The 22,787-nt window shown below is 44.7% G+C and overlaps 1 protein-coding gene and 1 long non-coding RNA gene across 2 annotated transcripts; both read right to left on the bottom strand.

Moving 5' to 3' along the window:
• Positions 1-6,871: 6,871 nt before the first annotated feature.
• Positions 6,872-7,586, bottom strand: LOC124017840. Its single transcript, XR_006835532.1, has 2 exons — positions 7,037-7,586; positions 6,872-6,973 (listed from the first exon to the last, which is right to left on the bottom strand). It is a non-coding gene; the product is annotated as an uncharacterized LOC124017840 (long non-coding RNA).
• A 5,959-nt stretch (positions 7,587-13,545) lies between these two features.
• LOC124017839 (ABC transporter G family member 20-like) lies at positions 13,546-22,261 on the bottom strand. Its single transcript, XM_046333071.1, has 4 exons — positions 22,152-22,261; positions 16,498-16,657; positions 15,071-15,175; positions 13,546-13,667 (listed from the first exon to the last, which is right to left on the bottom strand). Exons 1-4 carry the CDS (start codon positions 22,167-22,169, stop codon positions 13,561-13,563), a joined length of 390 nt encoding a protein of 129 aa, XP_046189027.1. The 5' UTR covers positions 22,170-22,261; the 3' UTR covers positions 13,546-13,560.
• Positions 22,262-22,787: the final 526 nt, after the last annotated feature.

Here is a 22,787-nt window from a genome sequence, read left to right on the forward strand (position 1 = left end):
CCTACAGCGAATGTAATGAAACTGAGTAAAACCACGCAGTCCGTCAAAGAAGACGACAAAATCATGTACCCTCTGGTCCCCAAAGCACACACATCCCTGCGTTGCTCCTCTTTTCAGCTCTCTGCAGCTGGCGACTGGAACGAGCTGCAAAAAAACACTGGACAGTTGTATCTCTTCATTCAAAGACTCAATCATGGACACTCTTAGTGACAGTTGGACTGCTCCATGTGATGCATTGTTGTCTCTGCCTTCTTGCCCTTTGTGCTGTTGTCTCTACCTTCTTGCCCTTTGTGCTGTTGTCTCTACCTTCTTGCCCTTTGTGCTGTTGTCTCTACCTTCTTGCCCTTTGTGCTGTTGTCTCTACCTTCTTGCCCTTTGTGCTGTTGTCTCTACCTTCTTGCCCTTTGTTCTGTTGTCTCTACCTTCTTGCCCTTTGTGCTGTTGTCTCTACCTTCTTGCCCTTTGTGCTGTTGTCTCTACCTTCTTGCCCTTTGTGTCTGTTGTCTCTACCTTCTTGCCCTTTGTGCTGTTGTCTCTACCTTCTTGCCCTTTGTGCTGTTGTCTCTACCTTCTTGTCTCTACTTTGTTCTGTTGTCTCTACCTTCTTGCCCTTTGTTCTGTTGTCTCTACCTTCTTGCCCTTTGTGCTGTTGTCTCTACCTTCTTGCCTTTGTTCTGTTGTCTCTACTTTTGCCCTTTGTCTCTACCTTCTTGCCCTTTGTGCTGTTGTCTCTACCTTCTTGCCCTTTGTTCTGTTGTCTCTACCTTCTTGCCCTTTGTTCTGTTGTCTCTACCTTCTTGCCCTTTGTTCTGTTGTCTCTACCTTCTTGCCCTTTGTTCTGTTGTCTCTACCTTCTTGCCCTTTGTTCTGTTGTCTCTACCTTCTTGCCCTTTGTTCTGTTGTCTCTACTTCTTGCCCTTTGTTCTGTTGTCTTTTCTTGTTTGTTCTGTTGTCTCTACCTTCTTGCCCTTTGTGCTGTTGTCTCTACCTTCTTGCCCTTTGTGCTGTTGTCTCTACCTTCTTGCCCTTTGTGCTGTTGTCTCTACCTTCTTGCCCTTTGTGCTGTTGTCTCTACCTTCTTGCCCTTTGTGCTGTTGTCTCTACCTTCTTGCCCTTTGTTCTGTTGTCTCTACCTTCTTGCCCTTTGTTCTGTTGTCTCTACCTTCTTGCCCTTTGTGCTGTTGTCTCTACCTTCTTGCCCTTTGTGCTGTTGTCTGTGCCCAATCATGTTTGTACCATGTTTTGTGGTGCTACCATGTTGTTGTCATGCTGTGTTGTCATGTTGTGTTGCTACCATGCTGTGTTGTCATGTTGTGTTGCTACCATGTTGTGTTGCTACCATGCTGTGTTGCTACCATGCTGTGTTGTCATGTTGTGTTGCTTCCATGCTGTGTTGTCATGTTGTGTTGCTACCAAGCAGAAAAGGGCAATATAATATTGCTCATTCAGGTGAACCTAGTCATTTACTGGTCTTATGTCAATCATACCGTATGTGACAAGGCAGGAACCAAAGTTTTGGTCAGTGTTTCCCAAGGGACGCTACTTACTGGGGAGCATTTAAAATGGTATTAAACCACACCCCATGAACTTGTGCAGATGAACGTTTTTGTGATGTGTCGTCCATGCTGAATGGTTGCTATGTACATTTATGTTGTGGGGTGTGGTCCTGTGTTCTGAGATGGTATGTTTCTTTGTCAGTGCTTGTTCGTAGTGAGCCGTAGGCGCTTTAATATCAGGTCTTGTTTCTGTAGATAGATCCTAGCTCTCAAACTCTAGGCAGAATTCTGCCTTCTCCCTACAGTTTTCAGCAGTTAACTTCGCCCATGACTGGCTCATGTGAACTACAATCCCGATGCTGTTGAGAAATGTCAATAATCATTGCTTGCGATACTGCTTTTCGAAACATATGGCCCTTTCATCAGCGAGGAATAATCTTTTAAATAAAAATGATACTTACTGCAACAGTTTTGGCACAGATCCACACAGCTATGGGTGCCTCCAACCGCCTGAACTATTCTATAGTTAACACTTACACACAGGTGTTCTTGGGACACTAGATAGCCATTTTAGCACAGGTGGTCGCCTCAGTCTTCCGTCTGTTTTCCATAAACAAGCACTGTAACATGGAGATATGTGTGGAAGCACTAACCCTAATCCTATGAGGGCTTTTATCAATTGAACCTTTTGGTTTTTAAAATAAATTCTCACTGATATAAAAGATAAGGCCCTTATGCAAGAGTAGAAGGACTTTATGGGTTGACTGGCCCTCCGCTGTTGTGCCGGGCTGAACAACATCTACCTGTGACCATATTCATGATACAGAACTCCCTCCCTTATTGCTGAGGTATAGATCTTGGGTTCGATAGATCTGAACCCGTTATATCATCTCGCTCTACTCCAGACCTTCATGCCACACAGATGTATCATTGTATACGTGGCAAATTCCCTCAAATGTAGTATACTATATAGGGAATACTAGGCTGCTAACTTCATTTGGGACTCTCTCTCTCTCCCACAGAGGAGTTTGAGACAGGCTGTAACAAGCCACAGAAGTCTGGTTGCATGGGACTCTACTGGCCTCACAGCCGATGGTGGACACTCATCGTGTGTGACAAATATGTCACCCGTGTGAACCTGTTCTATAGATGCCGGCACCCTAGATGTCATTGGAAGGGTGACGTTAAATGGAGTCATAACATAAAGCCTACAGGCAGAGAGGGCTTTCCTTCTCATTCCCTAGGAGGGTGTGTGTGCTTGTTTGTGTGTGTTTGCCTTTTTCCGCGTATGTCATTTTTTCCTTGCATTGTTCTGTGACTTTTTGTGTGCATTTTTTTCCATGCACTGCCATTGGTCCCGTTACACAAAGACAAAATGCATCCAAAAGCTGTAAAATGAAGGTGAAAAGGAAAGTGTGTGAAATGTTTGTGTGAAGGGAACGAATGCACCATCATCCCTTTGATCACTACCTTGTTTACCTCATCACATCATGTCTCTTACCCAGTCCCCTGGCTCATACATGCATGTGTGTGTGTGTGTTTGAGAGAGAGAGTGAGATCGTGTGTGTGTGTGTGTCCATGCCAGCGTTTGTCCGTCTGTGCAGGGTTGGGGAGTAACTCATTACATACCATCAGTTACATGTCATCTGATTACAAAACAAAACTGTAAATGTAATCAGTTTTACTACCAGAAAAACATATTGTAATCAGATTACAGATACTTTTGAAAAACTAGATGATTACTTCTTGGATTACTTTTAAATTCAGAACGGATGTTTGCGGGGAAAAAACAACAACATTATGACACCTTTCTGTTTTGTCAATGACAAATTCAGCATTGAAAAAAGATACACGTTTAAGTTTGCTCCACCTGAGAGAGTCTGACCACAAGTCAGAGACCACTATGATAACACATCAAATGTGTTGAGATGGATCCTTTTTGTCTTCTTCTAATGCCTCTTAAGGGGAAAGTAATCCAAAAGTAACTGAAAGTAATCAGATTACATTACTGAGTTTGGGTAATGCAAAATATATGTAACTGATTAGAATTTGGATAGCTTACTAGTAACTATAACTATAGAAAGTAACTTAGCCTGCGTACGTGCGTGTCTCCTACACCAGTGGTTCCTAAACTGTGGGTCCCTATTCTACTTTTAACCAGAGCTCTGGGCACTACATAGGGAATAGGATGGGACATGTAACTATAACTATAGGACTACACACATACTCTCTCTCTAAGCCCTTACCTAACACGCTTGGGCATAAAAATATATATTTTAGTCATTTATCAGACCTCTGCAACATACAGTAGTGAGTATACATCTTCATTTACTGGTCCCCCTGACTTACAGTAGTGAGTTCATACATCTTCATACTGGTCCCCCGTGACTTACAGTAGTGAGTTCATACATCTTCATACTGGTCCCCCGTGACTTACAGTAGTGAGTTCATACATCTTCATACTGGTCCCCCGTGACTTACAGTAGTGAGTTCATACATCTTCATACTGGTCCCCCGTGACTTACAGTAGTGAGTTCATACATCTTCATACTGGTCCCCCGTGACTTACAGTAGTGAGTTCATACATCTTCATACTGGTCCCCCGTGACTCACAGTAGTGAGTGCATATACATCTTCATACTGGTCCCCCGTGAGAATCAAATCCACAGCCCAGGCGTTGCAAGTGCCACGCTCAACCAACTGAGCCACACGGGAACATACAGTATATAGGCCCATGTTCTAGTCTCTGTTGACAAACTACCTGCTACTCCTGTTTGTGTTGCCATAGCTACAACACCAACACAACACCTCCCTTTAACACGTCCAACGTTGGGACAGAGCATCTCTAGAGTCAAGACCTGGGTTCAAATACTATTTGAAATAATTGTAAATACTTTAGCTGGTCCTTGATTGAGCTTGCCTGGCGCAATCGACCAATAGAATAGTTGCAACATGCAAACTTCACCCATGTGGCACGTGGTCTCTACGCCAGGCAGGCTAGGGGAAAACGCCAGGCAGGCTAGGGGACAACGCCAGGCAGGCTAGGGGACAACGCCAGGCAGGCTAGGGGACAACGCCAGGCAGGCTAGGGGAAAACGCCAGGCAGGCTAGGGGAAAACGCCAGGCAGGCTAGGGGACAACGCCAGGCAGGCTAGGGGACAACGCCAGGCAGGCTAGGGGACAACGCCAGGCAGGCTAGGGGACAACGCCAGGCAGGCTAGGGGACAACGCCAGGCAGGCTAGGGGAAAACGCCAGGCAGGCTAGGGGAAAACGCCAGGCAGGCTAGGGGAAAACGCCAGGCAGGCTAGGGGAAAACGCCAGGCAGGCTAGGGGAAAACGCCAGGCAGGCTAGGGGAAAACGCCAGGCAGGCTAGGGGACAACGCCAGGCAGGCTAGGGGACAACGCCAGGCAGGCTAGGGGACAACGCCAGGCAGGCTAGGGGACAACGCCAGGCAGGCTAGGGGACAACGCCAGGCAGGCTAGGGGAAAATGCTACAAGTACTTAAAAGGTTGCAAATGCACAGCAGGTCTGACTCAGGCGCTTTGACTCCACATGCAAAAGCACACAGGCTGCTTCAGGTCTGATGGATGTTTAGCAAATAGTTATCTTTCCAAAAGGCCACTGAAGTGAATAGACCTCTGTATGAGGACTCATGAAACATCAAACTGGAACTCAAGAGTTACATTCTGAAGGGGCTCAATTCAAAGAGACCACTGTGTTCTGCTCTGCTCTTACCAAGAGTGCATTTCAGGGTGTTGTTGTTGTTTTCGGGGCTAAAGCGACAAAACATAGCAACAACAGGATTGCATTCAGCAGCGCAAAGGGCACCTAAAGAACGTGTGTGTGTGTGTGTGTGTGTGTGTGTGTGTGTGTGTGTGTGTGTGTGTGTGTGTGTGTGTGTGTGTGTGTGTGTGTGTGTGTGTGTGGAGGAGGGAAGCCTGGTGGTGTCACAGGATTATCACAGGCTCTGGTGTTTAGGGGCCGGCTCGTGCACTGTTGTCAGGCTGCCATGGAGACAGTAACCAGGAACACGTTTTTAGAATGTTTAGCATAATGCAGGGAATTTACAGGGAGCGTGCGGATGACTGGGCAGAGTCACGTACCTGATCACCTGTATTTGTGTAACAGTTTAGTGAGAGAGAAAGAAGCTATTAGTAGAAGTTCGAGTGTTGGTCGTCTGTAGGTCACATGACACCAAGGGATTCACACCAATAGGAAAAGCCCATGCTCTAAATAAGTCATCCAATTTAAATAAAGTGTCCTTGACTTTTGAACCAGGCCCAATACCGTCAGACATCAACAGAAACAACACCGATCAAAATCTAGATTTGAATACGATCAAACCAGGTCAAAATGAGTTACAGAATAACCTTTTTAAAGGCTCATTAGGCACCAAACAAAAGTAAACAGACAGACAGGGACTGCCTGAAATTGTCCAATAACAAACCCTCATTATCATTCTAAAAACATTTTACCTCTGTTTCATGAAAACCAATTGGTAGCTACAGTCTTGTCCCATTGCTGAAACTCCTGTAAGGACGACAGAGCTCAATAAGGGTAGGTCTAGCCCCCATAGAGCTCAATAAGGGCAGGCCTAATCCCCATAGAGCTCAATAAGGGCAGGCCTAACCCCCATAGAGCTCAATAAGGGCAGGCCTAACCCCCATAGAGGCACGCATATATTTGCAGCCAGCAAGTATCTGTAGGGTGCCATAGACTGGAGAACACAATGGCCCTCTCTATGCAATAAGATCACGCCTTCTCTTTCTCACTCCCCTGTTACCCTCTTCCTCTCCATCCCTCATTATTTCTCTCCCCCCTTGCCTCTCTCCCCATTTCACATAGAACCATGCATGTGACTACACCTGACTGAGAAACAACCCCAGGTATAAACCATGCATGTGACTACACCTGACTGAGAAACAACCCCAGGTATAAACCATACATGTGACTACACCTGACTGAGAAACGCCCCCAGGTATAAACCATGCATGTGACTACACCTGACTGTGAAACGCCCCCAGGTATAAACCATGCAGGTAACTACACCCTGACTGAGAAACACCCCCAGGTATAAACCATGCAGGTGACTACACCCTGACTGGGAAACGCCCCCAGGTATAAACCATGCAGGTGACTAAACCCTGACTGAGAAACACCCCCAGGTATAAACCATGCAGGTGACTACAACCTGACTGGGAAACGCCCCCAGGTATAAACCATGCAGGTGACTATACCTGACTGAGAAACGCCCCCAGGTATAAACCATGCAGGTGACTACACCCTGACTGTGAAACGCCCCCAGGTATAAACCATGCAGCATGAGTCAGTAGACCACCATCAGCAGGAACAACAACCCAACCAAAGACACGTTACTCATGAAGGTTTTATTGTTTCAGAGACATGAAGAGTATTTCAGAGCACGTTTGCTGTCACAGCATATACATGACGTTACAGAGGAGTATGGATCAGACCTGGGTTCAGCACGTTTGCTGTCACAGCCTATACATGACGTCACAGAGGAGTGTGGATCAGACCTGGGTTCAAATACTACACTGAACCAGAATATAAATGCAGCATGCAACAATTTCAAAGATTTTACTGAGTCACAGTTCATATCAGGAAATCAGTCAATTGAAATATATTAATTAGGCCCTAATCTATGGATTTCACATGACTGGGAATACAGATATGCATCTGTTGGTCATAGATACCTTTAAAAAAAAAAGGTAAGGCGTGGATCATAAAACCAGTCAGCATCTGGTCTGACCATCGTTTGCCTAATGCAGCGTGACACATCTCCTTCACATAGAGTTGATCAGGCTGTTGATCGTGGCCAGAGGAATGTTGTCCCGCTCCTCTTCCATGGCTGGGGGAAGTTGCTGGATATTGGCGGGAACTGGAACACGCTGTCGTACATGTTGATCCAGAACATCCCAAAGATGCTCAATGGGTGGTGAGATGTCTGGTGAGTATGTAGGCCATGGAAGAACTGGAACATTTTCAGCTTCCAGGAATTGTGTACAGATCCTTGTGACATGGATTCAGCATTATCATGCTGAAACATGAGGTGATGGCGGCGGATGAATGGCACGACAATGGGCCTTAGGATCTCGTCACGGCATCTCTGTGCATTCAAATTACAATCAATAAATGCAATTGTGTTTGTTGTCCGTAGCTTAGGCCTGCCCATACCACAACACCACCAGCACCATGTGGCACTCTGTTCACAACATTGACAGCAAACTGCTCACCCACACGAAGCCATACACACTGTCTGCTATCTGCCCGGTATAGTTGAAACCAGGATACATCTGTGAAGAGCACACTTCTCCATTGTGCTCGTGACCATCGAAGGTGAGCATTTGCCCACTGAAGTGGGTTACGACGCCAAACTGCAGTCAGGTCAGGACCCTGGTGAGGACGACGAGCATACTGATGATCTACCCTGAGGCGGTTTCTGACAGTTTGTGCACAAATTATTTTTTTGTGCAAACCCAGTTTCATCAGCTGTCCAGTTGGCTGGTCTCAGACGATCCCACAGGTGAAGAAGCCAGATGTGGAGGTCCTGGGCTAGCGTGGTTACACGTGGCCTGTGGTTGTGAGGCCGGTTGGACGCACTACCAAATTCTTTAAAATGATATTGGAGGCGGCTTATGGTAGAGAAATTAAAATTGTATTCTCTGACAACAGCTCTGGAGGAGATTCCTGCAGTCAGCATGCCGATTGCACGCTCCCTCTAAACTTGAGACATCTGTGGCAAAACTTAACATTTTAGAGTGGCCTTTTATTGTCCCAGCACAAGGTGTACCTGTGTAATGATCATGCTGTTTAATCAGCTTCTTGATATGCCACACCTGTCAGGTGGATGGATTATCTTGACAAAAGAGAAATGCTCACTAACTGGGATGGGAAAAAAATAGTGAACAAAATTTGAGAGAAATAAGATTTTTGTTTTTTGAAATAAGCAAAGGATGAAATGATTCGAAAGATTCCAAATAGTATTTGAACCCAGGTCTGGTATGGATACATATATAAAAGGCCCTTTGGGGGGAACATGGAGGACGTAGAAGTATAGAGTCACAGACACCAGCAGAGCTGACGCTATGACTGTGTTCCAAATGCCACCCTATTGCCTTTATAATGCACTACCTTTGACCAGTACCCATAGGCCTCTGGTAAAAATGAGTGCACTATGTAGAGAATAGGGTGCCATTTGGGACTCAACCCTATACATTATGGCAGCTAACACGTTACCTGAACCCTATGCCCTGGCATAAGGCCTACATATCATTGACAAAACAAACGACATGAATAGTCTTAAAATGATCTATAAGCTAGTTGGCTAGTGGTAACTAGCTGACCTAGATAACAGTTTGGTGTCATGACAGTGTTAAGTCAGTTGTCATAAGCTGACATAACAGGTTATATATATGTCTGTTATAACAGTCAATGAAGGATTTGATAAACTGTTTGGTGTCATGACAGTGTTACAATATAATAACAGGTTATATATATGTCTGTTATTACAGCGCTACAATCTAATGAAGGATTTGATAGATTTCCAACCCCAACTCCAGTTTGGTGTCATGACAGTGTTAAGTCAGTTGTCATAAGCTGACATAACAGGTTATATATATGTCTGTTATAACAGCGCTACAATCTAATGAAGGATTTGATGGATTTCCAACCCCAACTCCAGTTTGTGTCATGTCAGTCGTCATAAGATAAGTCATAAGTCATTTGCAGTCACACGTGTTTATAACACCTGTTATGTCATTTGTAAGACACATACATTCCAGATGAATGTCCCTTAAGATGTGGGAAATAGCAGCACGACCAAACACATAAAAGGCAACAGAACGTGAGCAATACAGGAAACACAATAAATATGGAGTTCCACATGAATTAACACTCCATAAACTCAAAGGTTCAGCCGTGATGGTCCTTGACCTCTTGACCCCAATACGGTACATATAAATATTTATGTCACTTTCCTCAATTGAAACTTGATTTGTATAACACTCTCTCTCTCTCTCTCTACAATACAAACTTGACTTTTCTAAAATATGCCACGTTAAACAAGAACGTTTAGGAATGCACCCCAAATGACAACCCTATTCCTTATATATATATAGTGCACTACTTTTGACCAGGGCCCATAGGGGTCTGGGTCAAAAATAGTGCACTATGTAGGGAATAGGGTGCCATTTGGGAAGCACGGTAAATGTAACTTCTGCAGTCACCTTGAAAAGTTGCCTTACGTTCTAAAACTCACAATTCTTCAGAAAACATCAATCAATTGTGATTCATACAGTAACACACATGCTGGTGTAGATGCTTTAGCTTCATAACTTAACATGGTACCTTCTCTATTATAATATTTATAAACCACAAACCGAGTGAAGCGAACTAGCTCCTTCTGCCGTGAGCTATTTTCAGCCTTTTGTCGGTTTAAGTCATCAGCACTTTGTCGGTTCGATGCGTGTCAACATATTTCTCAGTCAGTAATAGTGGTCAATGGCACGACTTTGAAGGATAGACACTAGAAATACAAGATATGAAATCTCACAACCCCCGGAATACCACGGGCTGCTGTCAATCATCCCCAAACCCAATAGAAACTCTGAAATATATAGAGAGCTCCCATTGGATCAGAGAAATGGATTGATCCCGGCTCAGGGAAGTTAAGAGACCTCAATATCTGTTTTTGGACACTTTGATTTCACATATAGAATAATACATTATAATATCAGCAGTAATAAAACACAATGAATGGACATGCTGGAGAGATGTCATTAAAACAGAACTGACTGGATACTCTTTGCTGTGGTACATGTCCAAGGGCTTTACCCAGCAGCCACCACTCTGTCCAGCAGCAGGGGGGTGATGGGAAGACAAAAGTCATTAAAAGCTGATGACCTTCTCAGGTAACACACACACACACTTTATTGTAGTATATTAATGTATTTTAGATGTGTGACTGTCCTTGTCTATCAGTGTACCAGTGTCTTGTTACTTGTCATGCTGTGTGTTTTTGGTGGACCCCAGGAAGAGTAGCTGCTGCTTCTGCAAAAGATAACAGGGATCCCAATAAACAAACACGATCACTGACAGAACAGTCAACCACGACGGGACAAGCCCCATGCAATCACCATCAGGACAATCAATCACCATCAGGACAATCAAACACCATCAGGACAATCAATCACCATCAGGACAATCAATCACCATCAGGACAATCAATCACCATCAGGACAATCAATCATCAGGACAATCAATCACCATCAGGACAATCAATCACCATCAGGACAATCAATCACCATCAGGACAATCAATCACCATCAGGACAATCAATCACCATCAGGACAATCAATCACCATCAGGACAATCAATCACCATCAGGACAATCAATCACCATCAGGACAATCAATCAAACTGGACAATCAATCACCATCAGGACAATCAATCAAACTGCCCTTTTTATAAGGGGTATGCTGCAAGCACAGGCACACAACACACTCCAGAAATACAGCATTCCACCAATAACCAGAAGCCAAGGCTACTTCAGCAGCAAGCCAATACTGTGAGGTTAGATCACCTGGTAACCAATAGAGACAGGGTCACCACTTCCTGTCAAAACAGGCAACAGGAAGCAAAACAGAACAAAATACAGATAGAGACCAGAGCTCATATCCACAAATAACCTCAGAATTGGTATGCTGGTCTAGGATCAGGTCCCCTCCTGTCCATGTAATCTTATTCATTATGATTTAAATGGCAAAACTGGTCCTAGATCAGCACTTCCACTCTGCTTTATGAATTCAGACTCAGAGGCCCCTGGAAATAGCAGAGGACAAAAATATATATATATTTTTTTGTCCGACATTGAGTTTAGCATTTCAGTTCATCAAAATACACTTCTATCCATACTGTAGTGCAGATGGCATAGCTCCTCCCCCGTGGGTTTCTACTGTCCACCTTCTGCTAGTCGCTCATTGGTTGGTGGGCGTGCCATGATGAGGTTAATCAGTTGTCTGGACAGAGCCGGGCCAGGTGCCTGGACAGAACCGGGCCGAGCCCCTGGACAGAGCAGAACAGAAGCGAGCAGGACCGAGCGCCTGGACAGAGCAGGACCGAGCCCCTGGACAGAGCAGGACCGAGCCCCTGGACAGAGCAGGACCGAGCGCCTGGACAGAGCAGGACCGAGCGCCTGGACAGAGCAGGACCGAGCGCCTGGACAGAGCAGGACCGAGCCCCTGGACAGAGCAGGCCCGAGCGCCTGGACCGAGCTGGGCCGAGCCCCTGGACAGAGCAGGACCGAGCGCCTGGACAGAGCCCGGACGAGCGCCTGGACAGAGCAGGACCGAGTGCCTGGACAGAGCCGGGCCAGGCGCCTGGATAGAGCCGGTGTCGCCACCAGTTGTAAAAGAACATCTACTGAACAGCAATTCCCATCATCAGAGAACATCCTTCAGTAAATGTCTGTGAAACGGGAGTCCTTCTTGTCGTGGCCATTCTTTACCCACACACCAGTAGCTAGGAAGAGCTCTATCTAGTAACACCACAATACCAAAAACATTCAAATAGTTTTTTTTGTTTTTTTACACACAGTTCCCTCAAAAAATATGAAATATATAGTATAATATATCTCTCTATCATTTGTGTAAATACAGTCAACATATACTGTAGAAGAGGTTATTCATAAAACCGCAACAGCAACTCTAAATATAAACCTCCAATCAATGCATTGTTATGTTGAGAACAGGTGGTGCAAGTTAAACATGCCTAAGGCCTATAATAACCTGTACTGTGTGCAGTGTGTTCTGGAGCAGATCATACATGACAGTGATCAGGAACCCTATTATCAAGCGCCTCAGAGTAAGGGTGTTGATCTAGGATCAGTTTAGCCGTTTGCATCATAATAAATCATTATTATGGACAGGGAGGACCTGACCCTAGATCAGCACTTCTACTCTACAGTGTTTCTCAACCTCAGTTCTCTGGGTCCACCAGCCGTTTGACTGATGTCTGATTCACACTAAAGCAACGACCTGAACCGTTCTGGCTCTGATATTTTATCTTCACATGATCCTTTCCAACATGGTTTCAGCAGCTATGGTGGACGTGTCACCAGGCCAGTCCAGTACAGCTTGGCCCGGCCCGGCCCGGCCCTGTGAATCAGACAATACTCCCAGCAAGCACACAACGTTCTGAGAACCATATGTTTCTTAGAGCTTGGTGAGAGAGTGGTTGTTCTGTGGTTATTTACCATACAACCTTCCCACAACTTCCTGGGAATGGTGCAGGATAGTTGTTTGGCGTTGGAACATTCTCAGCACATTTAATGAACTTGACAACAACAAAAACGTATTTTGGTATTTCATTACGTTAAGTATTTCAACGTTTCATATAAGTTCAAATACAGCTACATTTCATTTCAATGTTGGTAATGTTCTCCAACTGGTTTGACATTGGGAACGTTGTCACATAGTTCAGAGAAGTACGACGTGACAATTCATCTTGTTCCTGGAACTTCTCTTCTCAGAATGTTTGAAGAACGTTTCAGTTTTACTGGTCAGGAAACTATGGCTTCCTTCCCACAACCAATGTAAAACCAAAAACATACGTTCATACAACGTCAAAGGAACCAAATGTGCTAGCTGGGCTGTATGTAATAGAATAGGCTGTAAAACAACTGGGTTGAGAAACAGATTCAGGCGGTTGAAACATTCAAAGCATTGCAGCATGAAAGACGACAACATAAAAGAGCAGCCACAACTCTCAAATGGAATAGAGAACGCTATCCTTTCTATGAAGTAGATTTCTACCTGCAAGATTTGGAATGAATTGCCCCACCTAGTAGTCCTTCACCCATAGACTCTGGTTCTCAGGGTTGGCTAGTTGGCAAGCAGGAGGGGGGAGGAGGGGGTGTGATTGTGAGTGTCGGTGTGGGTCTGTCTGCAAGATGAACTCTGGAAAATCAGCACTTTCTCCCTTAAAGGACAGTGTCCCCCGACACAGACATCCCGAAACTAGGAAGCCACCCCAGGTAGACGTCTCAGGTCCTCAGCTTGAGGATGACGATGGCCAGGATGACGAAGAAAGTGTTCCAGCCCAGGGTGACAGCGAAGCCTCGCCACACCATCATCCTGGAGAGACCCCAGCCTGAGGGAGAGACGTCATCACATGATGTGTGTGTTGTGTCAGTTTGACATGGAAGCTCAGGTCCTACTGTGACGTGAAGATGAGACAGACAGACAGACAGACAGACAGACAGACAGACAGACAGACAGACAGACAGACAGACAGACAGACAGACAGACAGACAGACAGACAGACAGACAGACAGACAGACAGACAGACAGACAGACAGAGAGACAGAGAGACAGAGAGACAGAGAGACAGAGAGACAGAGACAGAGAGACAGAGAGACAGAGAGAGCAGGATATCTGTCCTCCACTGGAATCCCATGACTAAGTCGCGTGTGTCTGTCTGACTACTGCATTGTGAATCATTTAGAACACTGTGTGACTACTGGCATTGTGAATCATTTAGAACACTGTGTGACTACTGCATTGTGAATCGTTTAGAACACTGTGTGACTACTGCATTGTGAATCATTTAGAACACTGTGTGACTACTGCATTGTGAATCATTTAGAACACTGTGTGACTACTGCATTGTGAATAGTTTAGAACACTGTGTGACTACTGGCACTGTGAATCATTTAGAACACTGTGTGACTACTGGCACTGTGAATCATTTAGAACACTGTGTGACTACTGGCATTGTGAATCATTTAGAACACTGTGTGACTACTGGCATTGTGAATCATTTAGAACACTGTGTGACTACTGCATTGTGAATCATTTAGAACACTGTGTGACTACTGCATTGTGAATCATTTAGAACATTGTGTGACTACTGGCATTGTGAATCATTTAGAACACTGTGTGACTACTGCATTGTGAATCATTTAGAACACTGTGTGACTACTGCATTGTGAATAATTTAGAACATTGTGTGACTACTGGCATTGTGAATCATTTAGAACACTGTGTGACTACTGCATTGTGAATAATTTAGAACACCGTGTGACTACTGGCATTGTGAATCATTTAGAACACCGTGTGACTACTGGCATTGTGAATCATTTAGAACACCGTGTGACTACTGGCATTGTGAATCATTTAGAACACCGTGTGACTACTGGCATTGTGAATCATTTAGAACACCGTGTGACTACTGGCATTGTGAATCATTTAGAACAGTCCACTGCTGATTCCGGACAAATCAGGTGTCTAAAGTCTCAGGTAACACATGTCTGTGTGTGTGTGTGTGTTAAGGGCTGACTCGGTGCAGACAGGAAATAAGCTTCAATGTACTGTGTTGTGTAGCTAATTGCTATTTGATAACTGTGTGTGTGTGTGTGTGTGTGTGTGTGTGTGTGTGTGTGTGTGTGTGTGTGTGTGTGTGTGTGTGTGTGTGTGTGTGTGTGTGTGTGTGTGTGTGTGTGTGTGTGTGTGTGTGTGTGTGTGTGTGTGTGTGTGTGTGTGTGTGTGTGTTACCTCTGTACATGATGCATCGTAGGGCTTCAGAAGCGTAGGTCTGGGGCAGGGCCAGACTGATGTAACGTAGTGGATAGGGGATGCATTCCACAGGCCAGATTATACCTGTAGAGAGAGGAGGAAAGAGACTGTCTTAGAGAAAGAGAGAGCGACTTAGAGAAAGAGAGAGACTTAGATAAAGAGAGAGACTTAGAGAAAGAGAGAGACTCAGAGAAAGAAAGAGAGACTCAGAGAAAGAGAGAGACTTAGAGAAAGAGAGAGACTTAGAGAAAGAGAGAGACTTAGAGAAAGAGAGAGAGACTTAGAGAAAGAGAGAGACTTAGAGAAAGAGAGAGAAACTTAGAGAAAGAGAGAGACTTAGAGAAAGAGAGAGAGACTTAGAGAAAGAGAGAGACTTAGAGAAAGAGAGAGACTTAGAGAAAGAGAGAGACTTAGAGAAAGAGAGACTTAGAGAAAGAGAGAGAGACTTAGAGAAAGAGAGAGACTTAGAGAAAGAGAGAGACTTAGAGAAAGAGAGAGACTTAGAGAAAGAGAGAGACTTAGAGAAAGAGAGAGACTTAGAGAAAGAGAGAGAGACTTAGAGAAAGAGAGAGACTTAGAGAAAGAGAGAGACTTAGAGAAAGAGAGAGAGACTTAGAGAAAGAGAGAGACTTAGAGAAAGAGAGAGACTTAGAGAAAGAGAGAGACTTAGAGAAAGAGAGAGACTTAGAGAAAGAGAGAGACTTAGAGAAAGGGTTGAAAGAACTGAACTAGAATTTAACTGAATAACATTTCATTAAACTTCCTTGTGAGAACATGTAAGAGCTAATATTGTAGAATTACAAAATGACCCCCCATAAAATACTACTGAATAACATTTGTTGTGTGTGTGTGTGTGTGTGTGTGTGTGTGTGTGTGTGTGTGTGTGTGTGTGTGTGTGTGTGTGTGTGTGTGTGTGTGTGTGTGTGTGTGTGTGTGTGTGTGTGTGTGTGTGTGTGTGTGTGTGTGTGTGTGTGTGTGTGTGTGTGTGTGTGTGTGTGTGTGTGTGTGTGTGTGTGTGTGTGTGTAAGACCTGGGTTCAAATAATATTAAGGGTATGTGAATTACTTTCAAAGACATTTAGAATAATTGAGATATTTTGTAATTGATAAGACAATTAGCTGAAAATACTCAAACACTCCCATGCATTTAACCGAGGCATTTGGAAATAGTTTTTGAAAAAACTTGCAAATAGTATGGGGGACGTACCACTGACGATGAGGTTGAGGTAAAAGACAGTGTGTGAGTGTGGGACGTACCACTAACGATGAGGTTGAGGTAAAAGACAGTGTGTGAGTGTGGGACGTACCACTAACGATGAGGTTGAGGTAAAAGACAGTGTGTGAGTGTGGGACGTACCACTAACGATGAGGTTGGGGTAAAAGACAGTGTGTGAGTGTGGGACGTACCACTAACGATGAGGTTGGGGTAGAAGATACCAAGGGCAGCCTGGTTGGCGTTCTGTTCGTCATCGATGGCGGATGAGATGACCAGACCAAAGGAGATGCCAGTCACACCCTGCAGCCCAATCAGAGCTATAACCAACACCAGGCTCCCCTCATTAGGGATCTGGAGGGAGGGAGAGAGGCAGAGGGAGGGGGAGAGGAGGCGGAGGAGGGGAGGGGGAGGAGAGGGAGGGGGGAGGGGAGGGCAGAGGGAGGGGGGAGAGGCAGAGAGGGGGAGGGAGGGTGGAGAGGTAGAGGGGGAGGGAGGGTGGAGAGGTAGAGGGGAGAAGAGAGAGAGAGAGAGAGAATTAGAGTAAGAGAGAGAGAGAGAGAGAGAGAGAGAGAGAGAGAGAGAGAGAGAGAGAGAGAGAGAGAATTAGAGTAAGAGAGAGAGAGAGAGAGAGAGAGAGAGAGAGAGAGAGAGAATTAGAGTAAGAGAGAGAGAGAGAGAGAGAGAGAGAGAGAGAGAGAGAGAGAGAGAAGAGAGAGAGAGAGAGAATTAGAGTGAGAGAGAGAGAGAGAATTAGAGTGAGAGAGAGAAAGAGAGAGAGAGAGAGAGAGAGAGAATTAGAGTGAGAGAGAGAAAGAGAGAGAGAATTAGAGTGAGAGAGAGAGAGAGAATTAGAGAGAGAGAGAGAGAGAGAGAGAGAGAGAGAGAGAGAGAGAGAGAGAGAGAGAGAGAGAGAGAGAGAGAGAGAGAGAGAGAGAGAGAGAGAGACAGAGAGAGAGAGAGAGAGAGAGAGAGACAGAGAGAGAATATGTTGGATGGGAGGAGACAGTAAAAAGTGAGAAAGACAGAAAAGGAGGGAAGGTAACAAGAGAGAGGAAGGTGAAAGAGCATGTCATGTTATTCAATGATATAGTGTCTGTTACATTGTCACAATACAGAGACCTGTGTGTGTGTGGATGTGAGTGTGTGTGTGTGTGTGTGTGTGTGTGTGTGTGTGTGTGTGTGTGTGTGTGTGTGTGTGTGTGTGTGTGTGTGTGTGTGTGTGTGTGTGCGTGTGCGTGTGTGTCTGTAGCTCAGTTGGTAGAGCATGGCGCTTGTAACGCCAGGGTAGTGGGTTCGATCCCCGGGACCACCCATACGTAGAATGTATGCACACATGACTGTAAGTCGCTTTGGATAAAAGCGTCTGCTAAATGGCATATATTATAAATGGCATATATTATTATTATTATATTATTATTATTATATTATTATCTGTCTCCACAGACAAGGTGTAAAAATAGACTGCAGGGAGAAAGCACATGGCTGCTCGGTTGCCACAGCAATCAAAGGCTGTTGTCGTGGTGATTCAGTAGTGATCCTTGGAGATGATGGACTCAGGTACTGGTAAGAATAGAAATATATACTCCAGACACCTCTTTGGACTATGTGGCGGCAGGGTAGCCTAGTTGGGGAGAGGCGGGACGCAAATGTCTCAACTGGCCAATGGCAGAGCGCCAGATTCAAATAAAATACTATAAAATTCAAACGTTTATTAAATCTCACATGTAAGATACTCAATTAAAGCTACACTCGTTGTGAATCCAGCCAACATGTCAGATTTTAAAAATGTTTTTTTTTTTGGCGAAAGCATAAGAAGCTATTATCTGATAGCCTGAACCATCTGTAAACAAAGGAGTTAGCATATTACAACCCTGCAGGCGCTACACAAAACGCTGAAATAAAACACAAAACACGCATTACCTTTGACAAGCTTCTTTTGTTTGCACTCCAATATGTCCCATAAACATCACAATTGGTCCTTTTGTTCGATTAATTCCGTCCATATATATATCCAAAATGTCCATTTATAAAGCACGTTTGATCCAGAAAAGAACAGCTTACAAAAAAACGCAACGTCATTACAAAATATTTCAAAAGTTGCCTAAAAACTTGGCCAAAATATTTCAAACTACTTTTGTAATACAACTTTAGGTATTTTTAAACGTTAATAATCGATCAAATTGTAGACGGGGCAATCTGTGTTCAATACAGGAAGACAACAAACCAGCGCTACTTTTCATGTCTTGCGCAACTCTCAACAGTGTTACCCAGTTCCTAGGTAGCCTACTTCTTCATTGCACAAAGGAACAACCTCAACCAAATTCCAAAGACTGGTGACATCCAGTGGAAGCGGTAGGAACTGAAAACAGGTTCTAAGAAATATCCCTGGGCAATTACAACTCAGGGAACAGAGAGAGAGAAAAAACATCTGAACAGAACAAAAATACTCAGACATGATTCAAACAGTTTTAGAAACTTCAGAGTGTTTTCTATCCAAATCTATATACTATGCATATCTGATATTCTTGGCATGAGTAGCAGGAAGTTGAAATTGGGCACGCTATTTATCCAAAAGTGAAAATTCTGCCCCCTAGCCCCAAGAGGCTTTAGAGCGTTGGACTAGTAACCGCAAGGTTGCAAGTTCAAATCCCCGAGCTGACAAGGTACAAATCTGTCGTTCTGCCCCTGAACAGGCAGTTAACCCACTAGGCCGTCATTGAAAATAAGAATTTGTTCTTAATAACCTCTTAAGGATCAATGTCACGCTTCTCCTTTATAGCATGAGAGATACTTTTCCTGTCTCAGCCTCCAGTATTTATGCTGCAGTAGTTTATGTGTCGGGGGGCTAGGGTCAGTTTGTTTATCTGGAGTACTTCTCCTGTCCTATTCAGGTGTCCTGTGTGAATCTAAGTGTGCGTTCTCTAATTCTCTCCTTCTCTCTTTCTTTCTCTCTCTCGGAGGACCTGAGCCCTAGGACCATGCCCCAGGACTACCTGACATGATGACTCCTTGCTGTCCCCAGTCCACCTGGCCATGCTGCTGCTCCAGTTTCAACTGGCCTGGGCCCTAGGACCATGTCCCAGGACTACCTGACATGAGGACTCCTTGCTGTCCCCAGTCCACCTGGCCATGCTCCTGCTCCAGTTTCAACTGTTCTGCCTTACTATTATTCAACCATGCTGGTCATTTATGAACATTTGAACATCTTGGCCACGTTCTGTTATAATCTCCACCCGGCACAGCCAGAAGAGGACTGGCCACCCCACATATGCTCTCTCTAATTCTCTCTTTCTTTCTCTCTCTCGGAGGACCTGAGCCCTAGGACCATGCCCCAGGACTACCTGACATGATGGACTCCTTGCTGTCCCCAGTCCACCTGACTGTGCTGCTGCTCCAGTTTCAACTGTTCTGCCTTATTGTTATTTGACCATGCTGGTCATTTATGAACATTTGAACATCTTGGTCATGTTCTGTTATAATCTCTACCCGGCACAGCCAGAAGAGGACTGGCCACCCCACATAGCCCGGTTCCTCTCTAGGTTTCTTCCTAGGTTTTGGCCTTTCTAGGGAGTTTTCCTAGCCACCGTGCTTTTACACCTGCATTGTTTGCTGTTTGGGGTTTTAGGCTGGGTTTCTGTACAGCACTTTGAGATATCAGCTGATGTACGAAGGGCTATATAAATAAATTTGATTTGATTTTGATTTGATACTTTATTTATTTTATAAAACGTTGCAATAATTTATAGCTTTTAAATAGACACATTCTTTTCTCCTCTACCTTGGATTTTCTTTTTTTTACCATAAATCTCAATATAATCTGGCAGCGTAATTACATTTAAAAACGTTTCTTCAACACTGTGTTAGAAAAATGAAAGTAAAAGAATGTGAAAGATTTGAACCCAGGTCTGGAAAGGTCAACCTGAGGTCAACTGATGAATAGAAACTTCAGACTCCATTGATTGTCGATAGGCACGTGGATGGAACTGTTGTTGGGTGACATTTAGCATTAATTGTTTGGTGTGTGAGACATTTTATTTTTTTAAACTAGGCAAGTCAGTTATATTCTTCAAGAAGACATGGGTGTATCATTCATTTTTAAACAAAACACATGGATGTGGAAAACACAGAATGTCCCTTCAACATTTTACTAATTAAACTTGACCTGCTTCCCCTTCTTCTGAACTATTTCTCAATTTACAGTATCAGTGCAGTACCACCAAGCGGCCACTAGATGGAGGTGTAGGACCACTACATAAGGTAATGCAGGGTAACGTACCGTGTGGTATTGAAGTAGTCGAGCCAGAACTCGGGTTCTGCAGCCACAGAGGAGCTTTTGAAATCAACTCTGCATTACAATTCAACATCTCTGCCTGACTATCCCCCATATTCCCTAACACTCCACAATATACACATCTCCACAGTCACACCGTGCTGCTCAGTGTGTGTACAACACCATATATACATCTCCACAGTCACACCGTGCTGCTCAGTGTGTGTACAACACCATATATACATCTCCACAGTCACACCGTGCTGCTCAGTGTGTGTACAACACCATATATACATCCCCACAGTCACACCGTGCTGCTCAGTGTGTGTACAACACCATATATACATCTCCACAGTCACACCGTGCTGCTCAGTGTGTGTACAACACCATATATACATCTCCACAGTCACACCGTGCTGCTCAGTGTGTGTACAACACCATATATACATCTCCACAGTCACACCGTGCTGCTCAGTGTGTGTACAACACCATATATACATCTCCACAGTCACACCGTTCTGCTCAGTGTGTGTACAACACCATATATACATCTCCACAGTCACACCGTGCTGCTCAGTGTGTGTACAACACCATATATACATCTCCACAGTCACACCGTGCTGCTCAGACAACACCATATATACATCTCCACAGTCACACCGTTGCTCAGTGTGTGTACAACACCATATATACATCTCCACAGTCACACCGTTGCTGATGAACAACACCATATGTACATCTCCACAGTCACAGGGATGTGTTCCGTGCTGGAGTGTGTGTACAACACCATATATACATCTCCACAGTCACACCGTCTGTATGTGTGTACAACACCATATGTCACACCGTCTGTGTGCAACACCATATATACATCTCCACAGTCACACCGTGCTGTGTGTGTGTGTTTGTATGTGTGTATGGGTGTGTGTCTATACACATGTGTGTGTGTGTGTGTGTGTGTGTGTGTGTGTGTGTGTGTGTGTGTCCACAGTGTGTGTGTGTGTGTGTGTGTGTGTGTGTGTGTGTGTGTGTGTGTGTGTGTGTGTGTGTGTACATCTACAGTGTGTGTGTGTGTGTGTGTGTGTGTGTGTGTGGGTGTGTCTCTACGTGTGTGTGTGTGTGTATGGGTGTGTGTTTGTATGTGTGTATGGGTGTGTGTCTACGTGTGTGTGTGTGTTGTTTGTGTGTGTGTATGGGAGTGTGTCTACGTGTGTGTGTGTGTGTGTTTGTATGTGTGTGTGTATGTGTGTGTCTACGTGTGTGTGTGTGTGTGTGTGTGTGTATGGGAGTGTGTCTGTGTGTGTGTGTGTGTTTGTATGTGTGTATGGGTATGTGTCTACGTGTGTGTGTGTGTGTGTTTGTATGTGTATATGGGTGTGTGTCTACGTGTGTGTGTTTGTATGTGTGTATGGGTGTGTGTCTACGTGTGTGTGTGTGTGTGTTTGTTGTGTGTATGGGTGTGTATGTGTGTGTGTGTGTTTGTGTGTGTCTGTGTGTGTCCTGTGTGCCTGTGTGTGTGTGTGTGTGTTTTTGTATGTGTGTGTGTGTGTGTGTCTACGTGTGTGTTTGTGTTACCTTGAAGACGAGCAGCATTAAGAGCAGTAGTAGAATGACCTGGATACTGATGACAAACAGCTGGGAGATGAGATGGGCCAGCACTGTCTCCAACGAACTAACACCTGGAGAGAGAGGAGACAGAGAGAGAGAGAACGAAGGAGAGTGAAATAGAGGAGAGGACAAAATGGAGGAAGATGGAGAGAGAGAGAGAGAGGAGACAGCGAGAGAGAGAACGAAGGAAAGAGTGAAATAGAGGAGAGAGGAGAAAGTGACGGAGAGAGAGAGAGAGGAGACAGCGAGAGAGAAACGAAGGAGAGAGTTAAATAGAGGAGAGGAGAAAGTGACGGAGAGAGAGAGAGAGAGACAGCGAGAGAGAGAACGAAGGAGAGAGTGAAATAGAGGAGAGAAAGGGAGGGAGGGAGAGAGAGAGGAGACAGCGAGAGAGAGAACGAAGGAGAGAGTGAAATAGAGGAGAGGAGAAATGGAGGGAGAGAGAGAGAGAGGGAGACAGCGAGAGAGAGAACGAAGGAGAGAGTTAAATAGAGGGAAAGAGAGAGAGGGAGAGAGAGGAGACAGAGAAAGAGAGTATGAAGAACAGAGTGAAATAGAGGAGAAGGGAGAGAGAGAGAACAAAGGAGAGAGTGAAATAGAGGA

The sequence above is a fragment of the Oncorhynchus gorbuscha genome, unplaced genomic scaffold (assembly GCF_021184085.1).
Source record: "Oncorhynchus gorbuscha isolate QuinsamMale2020 ecotype Even-year unplaced genomic scaffold, OgorEven_v1.0 Un_scaffold_3358, whole genome shotgun sequence".
Taxonomy (NCBI): Eukaryota; Metazoa; Chordata; class Actinopteri; order Salmoniformes; family Salmonidae; genus Oncorhynchus; species Oncorhynchus gorbuscha.

Bases quoted from the DNA above. Each gene is read 5' to 3' on its own strand.
- LOC124017839 (XM_046333071.1), bottom strand. The intron at 15,176-16,497 runs GTACGTCCCACA...CTCTCTCTACAG, and splicing joins CCCCAACCTCATCGTTAGTG to GTATAATCTGGCCTGTGGAA. The intron at 13,668-15,070 runs GTAACACACACA...TCTCTCCCTCAG, and splicing joins ACGATGCATCATGTACAGAG to GCTGGGGTCTCTCCAGGATG.